General features: G+C 44.7%; 1 protein-coding gene across 13 annotated transcripts in view; it reads left to right on the forward strand.

Annotated features, from left to right (window-relative positions):
• Window positions 1–14,837, forward strand: part of SEC31A (SEC31 homolog A, COPII coat complex component) — a 45,255-nt gene that overhangs the window by 16,084 nt on the left and 14,334 nt on the right. For 8 of the 13 annotated variants that reach the window (XM_055712590.1, XM_055712603.1, XM_055712610.1 and 5 more), the window contains exons 14-22: window positions 1,719–1,769; window positions 2,553–2,630; window positions 5,035–5,110; window positions 5,781–5,959; window positions 7,825–7,951; window positions 8,983–9,128; window positions 10,928–11,101; window positions 11,664–11,837; window positions 14,476–14,568. In XM_055712590.1, the coding sequence (XP_055568565.1) occupies window positions 1,719–1,769; window positions 2,553–2,630; window positions 5,035–5,110; window positions 5,781–5,959; window positions 7,825–7,951; window positions 8,983–9,128; window positions 10,928–11,101; window positions 11,664–11,837; window positions 14,476–14,568 (1,098 nt within the window). The remainder of the gene's footprint in view (window positions 1–1,718; window positions 1,770–2,552; window positions 2,631–5,034; window positions 5,111–5,780; window positions 5,960–7,824; window positions 7,952–8,982; window positions 9,129–10,927; window positions 11,102–11,663; window positions 11,838–14,475; window positions 14,569–14,837) is intronic. The other 5 variants (XM_055712624.1, XM_055712628.1, XM_055712631.1 and 2 more) reach the window with 1 other exon arrangement.

Genomic DNA, 14,837 nt, shown 5'->3' on the forward strand with positions numbered 1-14,837 from the left:
AAGCAGTCTTCAGGGTTTCATTAACTATCCTGGAAAACATGGAGGATTACTTTTTTTGTGTGGGTCACCATTCATTTTTACGAAAAAGACAACCACTGAGACCAAAACTGGTTATGTTTGGAAAGGCAAAATTTGGATTACCAGGAGGCAACTTGCACACCTTTAAGTTGGAAGAAGATTCTTACCTCGGTGTTACAGAGGGATACCTGGCTGTGCATTTTGGCTTTTTGTTGTTTTCAGGAACTGTCTAGTATTTCTTCCGTTCTGATTCAGTGGATTTGAATGTTTGATTTATTTTCATTGTATCAAACTAATGTTTTATTTTCAAAGACTGGCTCCTTAACGATGTCGTCATGCTTATAAATTAAGTGGCGTCCGGGACACATTTATTATGATTGCAGAAAAAATCATGGCTTTGCTAAGTCTGTCTTCAGCTTCTAAATTTCTGTTGCACGAGTCAGAGGCAAGCAAAGCAAGGGAAATCCTGGTTTTGAAAAGCAGATCTCAATTAGAAAATCAGGTTGACATTTAGCGGTGGTGCTGTGGGGCAGCCTCATGCAGACTGGAGCCCACTGTCACTATTGCTCTGGGTTTGGTATGCCCTGGGCATGGGGAGAAGCTGGGAAAATGGGCATAGCTGAATTGAGAGGCCTGAAACGCTGGGCCTATGCCATGATTTCCGTACTTGAGGAACAGATGAGGGAAGCTGTAAGGCCATGTTTTCATGTAGCTGTTTCTCAACAAAGCGTTCCATGTTGAAGTTGAATCCATGGTTTTTAGTGTCAGGAAACAATACGAGACAGCTAGTCTGAAAACTTGTGATACCCAGAGGATAAACAAGTTGTGGTTTGAGTTGTTCATGTTACTGGTAGTAGGGTAAGGAAAGCAAAAAGGGGTCACAGATTTCAGCTTCTTGGAACAAGCTATTAAGAACATGGTGGGGTTTGGGTTTTATAATCTTAAAACCTGTGATTCTCACATGCAAGTCCAGTCCTGGATTTCACCTTTCCATTGGAAGCTAATGATTAAAAAAGAAAAAATATCTCCAGCAGTTTGAGCTCAGCTTTTTGTGAAAACCAGCCTACAAGGGTAAAATAAAGCCTTGCAAAACTAAAAGCAGTAGATGACATTAGCAGCATTAGGAAACCCGGGCTCCTGGATACTGAACTAACTGTGTGTATTCTAAACTCTATATGTTAAATGGTGGTTTGGAGGGCCCTAATTGAATCTGGTGTTAAGATTTGCTTGTAAAGCAGTAAAAGATAGGCATTTTAACTCTTCTGTAGCTTGGAAAATCCTAGCCCACAGCCATATGCCATCTGTGCTTGAAACCACAGCTTCCTGACAGGCTTCTTGCTCCACAAGGATTGTTCATTTTCCCTAACAGGAGCAGACAGAGGGGTTTGTCCTGTATGCTCTGATACTGTTTTTATTACTGTGGTTTCCAGCAGCTCTAGTGAGTTTTGAGGCCATTGGGTTAACAATTAAAGGTTTAAAGGCATAAAGCAGCAGTTGTTTGCATCAGAGCTTGGGGTGCAGGGGGCTCAGCAGTAAATGCACCGCCAGACTGGGAAAGGAAATGGCTTTAGTTTCATATTAACTGTTCTGCAAGCAACATATAATAGCTACATGTGCCAGTTTAGCAATCTGAGACATCAGTGAGAGGTCTGCCTCTCGAAAATAAAAGGGCACTTACTTAAATCTTGGTTGTTTTCTAGATTACATCTGCTCTGAATAAAGAGGGTCTTGCAGATGGTGACTCGGGAGAGGTAGGCAAATGCATGTGTACAGCTCTGGGTTTAGTTTAATAATGCCATGGTAATGTGCAAAATAAGATTAACTTTTCTTTCTGCTTGGTAGCTGTCACAAAGTCACAAATAACCCAGCATATGACAAGTTCCTACATTCAGTAGGATAAAGATACTTATTTTAAAGAACTACTTTTTCCCCACTCAAATGTCCCCGCCTTTCCCAACGAAGGGCTCTGTCAGAGGTTTTAATTCAGGGTCTCAGTGGTGTCCCTCCACCTGTGTCTTACCTACTGTGACACTGTGCTGCTGTCTGTGAGGCAGGGCAGAGCCTTGCTGCCTGGCAGCTGGTTTTAAGAGCAGCACCTTCTGCAAGTTTTAAAAAAAGCAGGAATGCATCTGATGCCGTAACAGCTCCCCACAAGTGATAAATACAGTTCAGGCCTTGCCTGTTGTGATTGCCATGGCATGAGTCTACAACAGGGGGACTGTATTGCTTTTGTGTCGCAGACATTTCTCATGTCATCTGTAGTTGCCTAATGAGGAAGAAAAATTTTGCTGCATGTTTTCAGGCTGCTAAGATAAAAACAGCACGAAGTACTGTGTAATGAAGGAAAGTAAGGAAATGGAGAGCCTCTACCATGTTTGTCATTCTCAAGCATATATTGACAATGCATTTTTGCGATTTGCAGTCTAGTTCTGGCTCTTGTTTGTGGGAAGGTGGCTATATACTCTGCAGTGCGAACTATTTCTTCCTTTTTTTTTTGTGGCTTTTTTTTTCATGGTGTCTTCTCTCTGCTGAAGGCTCCTGCAGAATCTGATGAATCCGCGCTGAACGAGGGGGATGAAGGCCAGGCTACTGAGGAGCAGTCCTTGGGACAGGTATATCTGTTGCCCTCTTGAGCAACTGTGCTGACCTCCTGTGTATTTACTTTGTTACTATTAAGAGCATTTTATTTTGTTACCTTTTCCTAATGTTGAGGATATATGGACGTACAAGAAGTTACTTAGAATGAGTGAAGTGTGGGCTCTGGTTAAGTTGCTTGAGAATTTTCATCAGCCTCAGACATCATGTTGAATAGATTTTGGTGGCAATGAAGAGCGAGCTTGTTTTGTAACAGTAGTACAGATGGCGCCAGACTCGGGGGCTTAATTCTACCATAATTTTCACTCTGACATTTTCCTAACGTACTAAATGATCTGCTGCCACAACTCTAATGTGTCCTCCCTCCTGCCAACTTTCCTTGTTCCTTACTTCCCAACCTCTGATTATTACCAAGCTTTCAACTTATTATTGCCCTGTTTCTAGGTATACCCCTTTGCAGAGATGCAGCTGTGGTACTAGAGAAGGGGAATGTTCATTCTCTGAACTGTTCCCACCAGCATCACAGTGCCATCCATCCCCTTTGCACCTGAACAGAGAGTATCAGGGTTTTGGTAGCTAGCTGTCTTACAAAAAACTGTTCTGATAGTTCAGCCATGTTTATCACAGGTGGTTTGTGCTCCACATCTGCCTCTGGAATCCTACATCTTCTGTTCATTTCTGTCTATTTGAGCAGCATTGTTTCAGCCCTTGTGTTTTAAATATGGGGACAAGTCTATAATTAGGACTAAGGACTTAGCTTCTGCCATGTGTGATTAATAGCACTGAAAACACTACTATCGCTGTGTGAACAGGCCAGCTTCACTTTCCTCTGTTCCCTGAGTACCCCTTCTGGGTTAGAATTTGCACTGTTAGCACAAATCTACCTACACTCCTTGTGCTCAGACCCGTGCTTGATGCCTGTCTGCAGTTGTCTGTGAAGATGAGGATGGTGGTTGATGGCTAATGCGTGTTGGAGTGGTGCATATAACAGCCTCTTAAGGACACCAAAACAGAGCACTGTCCTTAGGTTAGGTGCTTGTTAGTTCAGTACACACTGTAATGGCAGGCACATGTATCTGACTGCGTAAGGATTTCACTGTATGCAGTCATGGAGACATTAGACGTCTCATAACAAATGTCTCTTCTGGCAGAGAATTCACAGCCAAACATGACCTTAGCCTGCCAGCATAGGTAGTAAATATTTGAGAGACTGGCCTGAAGCCACTGCTGATACATCACAGGTGTGCTGTCACACACATAAAGTAACTGGATGGGCACATTATTCCTGTGATAGTCACAACATATTCTCACTGATACCAAACGCACATCATGCATTTTCTGACAGCAAAATAATTTTCCAGATGCTGCCTCCTTTCATGAGTTAAACATAAAGCTTCACTGATCAGCATATAAGCAGAGTGTTCTCTGCAGACTCCTGAACTCCCACCGCGTGTACTAGTGCACCAGCTTATGACGGAGGAGGCAGTTTGTGGGACAATTTCTGCCCTCTTCCTAGGCTGTGCTGTGATGATTGATGGTGGAGACACACTTCCCTCTTGGTATTATTTTTATATCATGGAAAGTTTTTGTTTGAAATCCCCAAATCCAAGTACTTGAAGGAAATGATCTCTGTCTTAATTCTTGGGGAGATTTATAAAAAAAGCAGCTTCCATCTGCTGAGCACTGCTGTACTGAGTGCACACTGAAATCTTTTTGGACCACACTGGACTTCTCTGTTGAAAATTAAGCATGTGTTCATGTGTTTTGCTTAATTCAACTAGGTTGTATGCCTAGTGCAGAATGTTTCAAGGAGGAGCTGAAAGTCTAAGGGAAGCAAACCCTAGGTAGCATTATCATAGACTGACTGTTCTTGGTAAGGGGTTGAAGTTGAAAGAGGAAGAAAGGGAGAAGGTTTCTTATTGTGTGGTTGTGGTTGTGTGGTACAGGTGAACATATGCGAATCAGTACCCAGGATCCAGGTGTCTGGTTGCTGGTGTTTGTGATCTCTAGGTATGCACACTTGTGCTTGTGTAAGCCTTCCCTGGTGCACAGAAATCTGGGGCTTACAGCATTTTTTCACCCTTGGCATTCATTTTAAAAAATGGTCTGCTCTGATCTCTCAGAACAGTGATTTTTATCACAGTGTGTTTACATGCACTGGAGGTGCTTTGATAAGACCAGGCCTTTCTCAGTGTCTTTACGAGATGACTTTGTGCAGGCATCAGGAGAAGCTGATTATTCAGTGCTGAAACAGTGTCCTAACAAATTACAGGATGCTCTTCCTGTACAAAGTTAATGGTCTGTTAGGTGACTGGTTGTCTGAAGCTCTGTCTTCAACTTGTAATGCAAGAGCCAATTTTTTTTAAATGTGTATTCCAAGTGTTACCTAACCTCAAAAATTACACTTTTCCTTTCTCTTAGAGAGTGAAGGACCATAAACAAGAAGCAGAAGATGTGGGATCTGCAAAGACGACATTCAACATCTCTGTTAGTGGAGGTAAAAAACCCTTGAAATAAGATTTCCTTGTATTTGCTGATATTTATTAATACTGAAGTTGATACTGGTGTTCCAGTGAGAAGGCAATTTCTGTACAGAAGAATTATCATTACCTGCCTCTTAACTCCATTCATTTTACAGCAGTCTCGAGGCACTTGAAAATACAGTTGTAGGGAAGGAAAGGAAGTATACAGCACTCATATAACCCATGGCTGAAATGCAGCTACTCTGAGTTATTTGTGATGTAAGAGCACACACACCTAATCAGGCATGAAGTGCTAGCGTCACTGTTTGTACAGAAACTCCCAGAGGATCTTAAATAACACAGAAGCCATTGATCCCTGTCTAGGTTTGACTTTGTATCTGGCACTGTATGCAGAGTAGGTTTTTTAGAGGTCATTTAGACCTTGAGTATCTTGCTAGCATTTACTAGCATCTTGCTCAGCAGCAAGGTATGTGATGTTTGACAGTGCCCCACATGATGTGGCTGGGACCACAGTGTGTTTGAGGCTGGAGATGGGCTTGAGCATCCCTGTAAGTACCTGCCTGGAGCAGGCTGCTTTGCAGAGAGCTTTGCGCAGGGTTGTGCAGTTGGACAGAATCACCTGCTGTTGCATATTTAAGTGACTTTTGTGCCATTGTTTAAAAATGCTCTCCTCTCTTGTTGCAGATGTGGACGGTTTGATTACCCAGACTTTGCTGACGGGTAACTTTGAGAGCGCGGTGGATCTCTGTTTGCACGATAACCGCATGGCTGATGCCATTATCTTGGCCATCGCAGGTGGACAAGAGCTGCTTTCTAGGACACAGGAAAAGTATTTTGCCAAGATGCAGAGCAAAATTACCAGGGTATGGTTTTTTTCACTTATGATGGCAACTTTTTTACCTTAAAAGTTTTCTTGCTGTTTCATAGTTTATTTCTGTGAGAAGCTAATAAGCATTCAAATCATCCACAAGATCTCAGAGCAGAAGGATTTCCGTTAATCTTTTTTAATGCATTGGTAAGGAGAGAAGAGGCACACTACCCAGATATGAATACACAAGTGGAGTATTCTTTACCTTGTCTCCAGTGTCAGAGTTTCATATACACAAGTAGATTCTCACTGACAAAGATAAATACCTCAAGCAGCACACATCTCAAGTCTGTTATTTTGTTACATTTTTCAAGAGTTGCGCGTGACCCATGCTCAGTGCCAGCAGCCTTATGTTGACTTCTGCCTGTAATCAGTCTTAACAGATTTTGTGGATGCTTCGTTTTGCTGTGTAGAAGAAAGCAAAGTATGCCCAGGGTAGATCAATCACCCTTTGCCTAGGAGACAGCGCATTATGGTCAGCTGGTTATTATTCTCTTCAGGTTTTTACAGTGCTAGGGATTGCTGAGATTGCTCGTACAAATCTCTTTTTACTACTGATGTGAAAGTAGCAACAGAAGGTTGAAACGGGAGAAGTGGCCTTAAAAGAAGGGGCCACGGGATAATTGGTTTAACAAGGATGGCTGCTTTTAGAGGAGGGGAGAAAGTTGCTCATGGTCACTTTCTATCAGTCCACTGTCAAAGATGGGCATGGGTTTCAGTGCTTCCCTGCAGCAGGGCTGAAGGCCGCAAAGCACAGTCAGCTGGGGAGTGATGGTGTGCAGCACGACAGGCAGGGGTCTGTAAGTGGGATTTTGCTGGTCATCACCCACAATCCAGTTTGACATAGGAACAATTTGTGTTTCTAGTAGTGGACACAGAATGGAAAAGAGGAAAATCTCAAGTATTAAAACTCTTCAGGATTTCTTCCCCTGCTCCCAGCTCCTTTCCTGCCTCTGGCCTAATCAGAGGAAGGAGAATTGTGTAGTGCATGGGAAACTTCTTCACTGTAGTTCATCCTTCAGGAAAAGGTATTTTTAAGGAGAGCTGACTCGTTATTTGTGACTGTGCTAACAAATGAGTGTTGACCTTGTAGTTAGGACCTTCTGTTTGTTGTTCAGGTGTGGGTTTTTTCTTTTCTGGTCCCAAACTGCACACTTACTGCTTGTTCAGCTGTTTGTGAGCTTGAAGTCTTGGCATGACAAGGGCTTTGTTGACTAAATAGCAGCACAGCTGCCAAGTCTGTCTTTGGTCTGAAGCAAAATGACTGGAAGCAGAGTTTGAGATGGAGAGAATTGGAATTCTATTCTGAGGGCTTGTGGACAGGCAGCCTGTGTGTGGGTGCAGGGTAGAGATACTGTGGCCAGCTCAGGCTGATACTGCTGCCAACTTGCTGCTTCCTTTGAGCAGCCTTTTTAACTGCCCCTTGCTGATCAGCCTGAGGCCAAGAGCTTAAAGCAGAGTGAAACAGTTTGACAAACAAAATTTATACCCCTTGTTGGGCATTGTGTAGAAGATTTATAGCTAAATTCTTGGTATGTTATCTTTGTCTGCAAAAACAGTGCTGAAAACCACCTGCAGCAATCCCAGCTTGCACAGATTTGTGCATTCCTTCTTGCATGTTTTGTAGCAAGAATGACGGGCCTGTCTATGCTATCTGAGCTTGTTTTGTGATTTTTCACTGAATTCCTTTTGAAGTAAAATGTACTCCTGTATAGCTGTTGAATTGCAGTGCAGTATCTGCCATGAGCTTGGATACAGCTGGGATGAGTGCACTTGAATAGATATAAATTATAATGTATCCTAAAAAACAAAGGTAACCCTAACAAGATCTTAACTGTGGTCTCTCTCCTTCTGGTCTAGCTCATCACTGCAGTGGTAACTAAGAACTGGAAAGAGATCGTGCAATCTTGTGATCTGCAGAATTGGAGAGAAGCTTTGGCAGCTGTGCTCACTTATGCCAGGCCAGATGAGTTTGCAGCCCTTTGTGGTAAGCACACTTTACGAACTGAACATTATTTATTCCACTTATAGCAAAATTATGCTTTGCCATGGTGGATTTCCTTCCAGTCAATTATTGTTATGCCTCTCTAGCTGCTTTGAATAATACAGTTCGTAGATATGCCTCTCCTGTTGCAGAGGAGGAGAGGAACCTCTGGGGTGCTGTGTTCCCAGTATGTTCCCTGATTTTCTGGGCATGGAATCCAGACCCTTGTGAGCAACTGTGTCCTGGCATTGTCTGTGTACTGCACAGGTGCCAGTCTCTTACCATTTCCAGATGGGTAATGGTGATGTTGATGTGACAAGTGTCTCATCCAAGGGACCAGTGCCTTGGTGTTTGTGCATAGGACAGTGTTGGAAATGTTTCAGCGAAGCACTTCGCTATTCTTTCCCAAGAGCAATTTTGACTTTTTGTGGAAGGAGTCTACTCTCGCAAGCAGCAAGTGTGCCTGCCCTCATTGTGTGCTGCATGACAAGACAGCTGGCTGGTCTTAACCCATGGGGAAGTTATATTGCCCATGGCTGTGTGCCTGACACCCCTGTACCCCTCAAATGCCAGCCACGGTGTCTAGGGAGCTGTATGACTAACTTCAGCACATATCAGCCCAGGGCAGTATCACTGCTTTGCTCACAGTTCCTTGGCCAGTTGTGTGCTTGGGTTGTCCTCGCCCCTGAAATGAGGGACTGTAAAAAGTGGGTGGCAGAGGGGAAATTGAACCCTGGCCTCTTGTCCTTTGCCGTATTGGCAGATGGATTGGTCCCTCTGACATGTCTCAGGTTTGTAGGCATTTGACAAGTCCTTGCTACCCTGACGCTAGCTACTTCTGAAGTGATTATCCCGTGAGATAATCTGTGCTGGACAACAGAGTATGTCCTTAGCAATGGAGCCCAAAGGCAATATTCCTCCTTACTGTGGTGAGCAGAGACACAACAGGCCTTGCAGGCTTCCCCAGCCTCGGCAGTAATGGAGGGATCAACAAAGTGATTCACCAGCATCTTCTTTGTTCATATTTTTCCTAGATCTCCTGGGTAACAGGCTGGAGAGTGAGGGAGACAGCCTTCTGCAGACACAGGCTTGTCTCTGTTACATTTGTGCTGGCAATGTGGAAAAACTTGTTGCTTGCTGGACCAAAGCGCGGGACGGAAACAGCCCCTTGTCCCTCCAGGTTGGTAATTTCATTAAGGTGTTGGAAGTAACACGCTGCAGTCATTTGGCACTTAAATGATTTAGTGTAGAGCTTTGGTGCTGCCTGCATCCTGAGATACACACAGCTATCAAGCTTTTTCCTTCTGGAATGGGTGGCTTCTGTAGAAATAACACCTAAATATAATATTGGAATATGAGTTATGAAACATGACGGCCCTTGTGTCTGCTCTGTTCTTCGGGTAATCATGCTAATAAGCTTCTTGTGTAACAAAGTAGTTGTAGGGCTTAGAGGTGCTTTGATAAAGAAGGGGCTTTGAACACTTGGACTTTTTGCAATAGGAGAATACCTGGACGTTTTTGCTTTTGGAGGAGGTGGCTTGGGTGTTCAGGGGAAGAAATCTAATAAATTACAGAGTTAAATCTGGGAAGAAAGTTGTAGGAAGGTTCCAGAAGAGTTTTCTCTAGAGGCTTGTACATGCAGGGTTTAGTTGCCAGCAGTGAAATATATTGCATATAGCAGATGTATTGGGGGAATAGGTTTGATGACAGTGAGATGAAGCAGTTATGGAATAATTTATTCTACATATATAATCTTAGTTTCTTCCAACTGTTCAGGGCCTTAGAAGGACCAGTTTTAGAAAGTATTTAATGTTACTGGGCAGTGCTGTGAGTCTGTTCAGTTAATTGAAGGAACTGGAGTATATGTGAATTTTGCTTCACGTTATTAACTCTCTCCAGTTTTGAATTACCAACATTTCTTTCCAGTCTTTTGATTTTGAGGGCTTCAGTTACAGAGTCACCTTGTTTGAATTTGCATTTTGATTGCATTGCTTTTGTTTTCTCAGACACTAGAATTGAAAAACAGTTAGTCATAATTAGGCTAATAGTTTACTGTGATGTGGAACATCTGAAAGCCATAGGAGCTGTTGGTTATCTTGATTTATTTTTTCCTTGTCTTTTTTTGAAGTGCTGATTTGTTAGAGAAAACAAAAATGAATTATTAAACAGTCCTTATTAGTGATGTATGGTTGAAATGCTGTGTGGTATACTCTTTATAAATCTGTTAAAAGATTTTAAAGAGCTATTGAGTGTTACTACAAATATTCGTTTGCCAATATTATCTACCAATATAATACAGTGAGACTAAGAAAAACCTGAGAAGACTGACCAGAAAATGTTCCTGTAACAGCAGTAGGAGGAAACCCAACCAAGACCAGCTCTGGTATTTGGGGATGTGCAAGAAAGGGAAAATGAGGGGTATTCGTGGTGAATATCAGGAAAACCATCTTTGCAGTAACAACCAGAAAACCATGGATAACTCTCCCAAGGGAGGAGTCAGTTCTTAACCATCTTGATCAAAAAGGTCTGACTTATTAAAATGCTGCAAATCAATGTGTGGCACCCCAGCATTAACAGCAGTGATGGGCATAATGTTTTCAGATGGCTCTCATGGCTCTTACCAGATGTTTTTATGAAAGCATACTCTTTTGGTGGACATGCTTATTGCTGATAGGGCCCTGAAATCCTGTTTAATAAAAACGGGTCTTTTGGTTTTGAGCTCTACCCGGTGCACTGCTTGGCTTTGCTGTTAAGTCATTGGTGCACAGCTGCTGGTTGATGTTCTGTTGTCTCACATGCTAGAGAAGCTGTCTTCAGTGTAGCTGTAACTGTTTTAGAAACCTGCACTTGGCTTGGGCTTCCCGTTGGGTGAGAGGGGTTCTGCAGGGCTGCCCTGAGGAACAGCTCTCCGTGACAGCTGTTAGCCAGGGCCTACTTCACCTTGCTGTTCTCACTTGGGGTTTTTTTCTGACCTTCCAGGATTTAATAGAGAAAGTTGTAATCCTGCGCAAAGCTGTGCAACTCACCCAGGCTGTGGACCCTAATGCTGTGGGGGCCCTTTTGGCTGAGAAGATGAGCCAGTATGCCAACCTCCTGGCTTCACAGGGCAGCATTGCTGCAGCTTTGACCTTCCTCCCTACAAACACCAACCAGGTACGGGGCATTCAGGTTTTTTTTACTCCTTCTCCCTGTGTGAGCAAGTGTACTTTGAGCAAAGGTCTCTGAATGGTGCAGTTAGCCAGCAGGGCTGCCATTTGAAATGTACCTGGGGATGTGATGGTCGGGCTGTTTCCTCGCTCCCTCCATTAGCCTCACTGAGCTGGCAGAAGTATATTGCCTTATTCTTCCTCTTCATTGCACACCCTTGTCCTTGCAGCAGCCAGTGGCTGCCAAAAGGGCAGCTGTCCCTCCTGCAAGCCAAACATAGTGAAATGTGTACTTTGACACTTGGTTGGTGGTTTTCTTTTGATTTCTCATCCTTCATCAGCTGGTATTCATAGGTAGGCTGGCTTGGGAATGATGCAACCCAAGATGGGAGGCGGGCACATGGTAAGGCAGTTCCAGTGGTCCCATGTCTCATGCAGAAAAGACTTGTTCCAATCTCATAAAGCAGAGCAGGCTTCTGAGAGAGCACTCATTAGCGTGTGACCAGTTAGCCTCTTAGTGTGATGCACTGGGTGGGTAACCTTCTTTCACTGTCCTTTTCTAATTGCAGCCAAACATCATGCTGTTACGGGACAGACTTTGCAGAGCCCAAGGGGAGGTTCCAGTGGGACAGGAAGTCCTCAAGGCACCGTACGAGAGACAACCCATGCCCAAAGGACAAGCTGGCCCTGTGGCTGGACAGATGCAAGGGCCACAGGCTCCAGCCCAGCAGTATTACCAACAGGTAAATGCTTTTCAGCAGTCAGGGAGAGACGTGGTGCTTGAGTTCTGGAGAGTGATGGATAGAGGAATTTTTTTTCCTTTCTCTTGGTCTGAGCTGGGGCTGTATGATGTACTCCTACAGAGAGTCCTGTGGTGAAAGTCGTTGGTGCTGCTTTTCAGGCAGTACAGATGCCTCCTTGACTCCTTGTCTGGAAAACATCTGTTAAACAAGTTGTCAAGTAGCCTGCTTCTGAAGATCAGGTGTTTTCCCTCTTTATTTACAAATGTGCTTCAGCGCCAAGGGTGACAGTGTGGGAGAGCACTGCAGGGTTTTTCTGTGCTTGCTCTCATAGTCCCTGATGTCATCCCATCCTTGCAGGCCTTTGGGCTTGCCCTTGCTGCTCACCAGCCTCTTCTGGGGCTGACTGTTTCTGGCCCCCCTCCCTGCCCCAGCTCTGATGTTAGCTGCTGAAGTTGCTGAACAGTGGCAACAGCAAATGCAGGGCCTGTTTCAGCAGCTGTGGGTACAGCCTACAATGAAAACACCTTCCCAGCCAGGCATCAGGGGGACAGCGCAGGCAGGGGGTGAGATAGGAGGGGGAGGCAGGCCTGAGCTGAGAGCTGTGCAAAGAGAAAGACTCGGTGAGTATGGGAAGCCTGGGGGCTGTGCGGACTGGAAGAGGAGAATTGGGCCGGGGTCGGATGCCCTGGGTTTTATCTTTAGCCTGAGGCTGACACTGCATCAGACCATGCTGGCCACCACAGGAGCGTGGTGCAGTGGGCAGCCCTAGCTGTGTGCCCGCTTTGAAAGAGCGTTGCCAAGTCCCTAATCCCTCAACACCATGCTGGAGCTCATCTGTCCCTGCTCGACGCAGGGGTACTAGGCTGGGCTTTTCCGAGAGCGGAGCTGTGTCAGTGCTGCAAGTACTCTCCTTACAGAGAGGAGATTGGCACAAGCAGAGGCAGGTTTCTGTCCATGCTGCCTGCCAGAAAAATGGGGGCAGGAAGGAAGAAGGGCTGAGAAGCAGGGCAGAGTCAGGCTTTGTTCTCTCCCTCTTGATGTCAACAATTGTGTGTGCCTTCACCTTCTTTCCAGGGTGTTAACAAGTAGATTTCAGAAGGGACAAGGCATTCATACAAGAGTTACTTGCTAACACCATTGCGTATGATTGGAAATGCACCACTGCCGATAATTAACTCTACTACTCTTCCCTGTGTCTTTGACCTTCCTCCTTGTAAGCGCTGAATTGCCGTGAGCAGCAGTGCTGCGGGTTTCGCGTTTGGGGGCGGACAATAGCAGCTGTCCTCTAGATGGCGCCGCCTTAGCAATGCTTTTTAAACAAGAGCTCCCTCTTTCTCCCACTGTTTCAAGAACACCTCAAACTATTATTTAAGCAAGCCGTGCTCGTTAATAAAAGGTGGGGTGTATCACAACCCCACAAGCACGGTGCAAGTGAGTTACCTGCTATGTTCTTGGCTTTCCAGGGAGCTCATGCTTAGCAGAAAGGTCTTGAAGAGGGCTGGTGCCATGTCGGAAAGGTGCCCAGCAGTATGCTGATGAACCAGAACAGAAAGGACTGACATATTTGAGTCCTTAGATACTTGTTTTGTCTGATTTTTCTTTTAAGAAACTGTGTACGCAGTGCTTGTTCAGGCTTGAGGTGGCCTTTGTTTAATTGCTGTCCCAAACAGGAACATGTACTTAAACTTGGTTTCCTTTCAGTGTATGTTTTTGAACCCTCTTTTTCATCTGAAAAAAATAGGCATGAAAAGGGATAGAGTCTTTTAGATGAGTCCAGTGATGAGTTATGCAAACATCAACAGTGGTGGTTGTGCAGCTGACTACACCATTAGCCCATCATTGCACAGGGTTAGAGACAGACAGCATGAAGCCAGTTGAGCCAGCCAGGACTTCAGGGCTGCAGCTTTCCCTCTGCCTGCGCTCAGGTGGGATGTCAGGCTCCTGACCCCAGCTGTGTGTCCTGCTGGTGGGCAGCAGACCTTCTTCTTGCCCAGGGATGTCACAGGCATAGGAGGTTCTTGGCTTCTGTCACATCTGAAAGATAGTAGTGGTTGTATGGAACTGAAGGGCTTTGGAGTGGCAAAGAAAGAAGATAGCAGAAAGGAGCTGTGGAAGACTGGCTGGGAAGCATTTAGCGTTAAGATGTATGTATGTGCATGTGCAAGATCTAAATGTCAGATTTCAACCTTTTTAATTCATCCTAAGCTCGATTTAAATAGACTGCTTTTGTGTGTGGCGGTATGTTTGAATTTAACGTGGAACTTGGGACTTCCAGATGTGGTTAGTGATGCTTGATGTCATGCAGTAGCCTTGGGGGAGTTTCTGCAATAGGAAAATGTGATGAAAGAGGCAGACCGGGCTCACTGGCATGTGTAACACTGCACTTGCTCCATAGCCTGTTGTACCTGCATCTCTGCTGTGCTTTATCCTCACTCTGCAATTCACTTCAGCTCCAGCACAGTCATTTAGTCTGTCTTGAATGCAGTTTTCCTTCTTCCTCTGAGACTTTATGGCTGTGTTACAAGTACCAGCATGCAAACTATTTTGTGTTCACTACTTTGCGTCTTGTTTTGTGAAACCCTTCAGACTTTTTTTATTGTTTTGTTTTCCATGATTGGTATTTCTTTGTTCAATTCAGGTTAGAATTGCCCCTACTGTCACTACCTGGAGTAACAAAACTCCTACTGCCCTTCCCAGCCATCCTCCTGCAGGCTGTCCCTCTGACACACAGGTATAACCTTCATTATTCCTCTCTGAGCCCCTGCTCCACCCTAATATGTCCCCTGGTATAGTCTGTGTGCTGGACACCGTCTGGTATGGATAGACGGAAGGAGCAGCTTCCACATGAGCTCTGGTTTTGCTCCTCTGTGTCTCATGTTAGTTTTTTTTCCCACCAACACCCAGATGAGTGACTCTGGAAAGCCTTGAGTGGGAGCTCAGTGTGCCCTGAGCGTCCCCAGCCCTTGCCCCACACTGGAATATTTGAAGTGTGATGGTATT

Source organism: Falco cherrug, chromosome 1 (genome assembly GCF_023634085.1).
Source record: "Falco cherrug isolate bFalChe1 chromosome 1, bFalChe1.pri, whole genome shotgun sequence".
NCBI lineage: Eukaryota > Metazoa > Chordata > Aves > Falconiformes > Falconidae > Falco > Falco cherrug.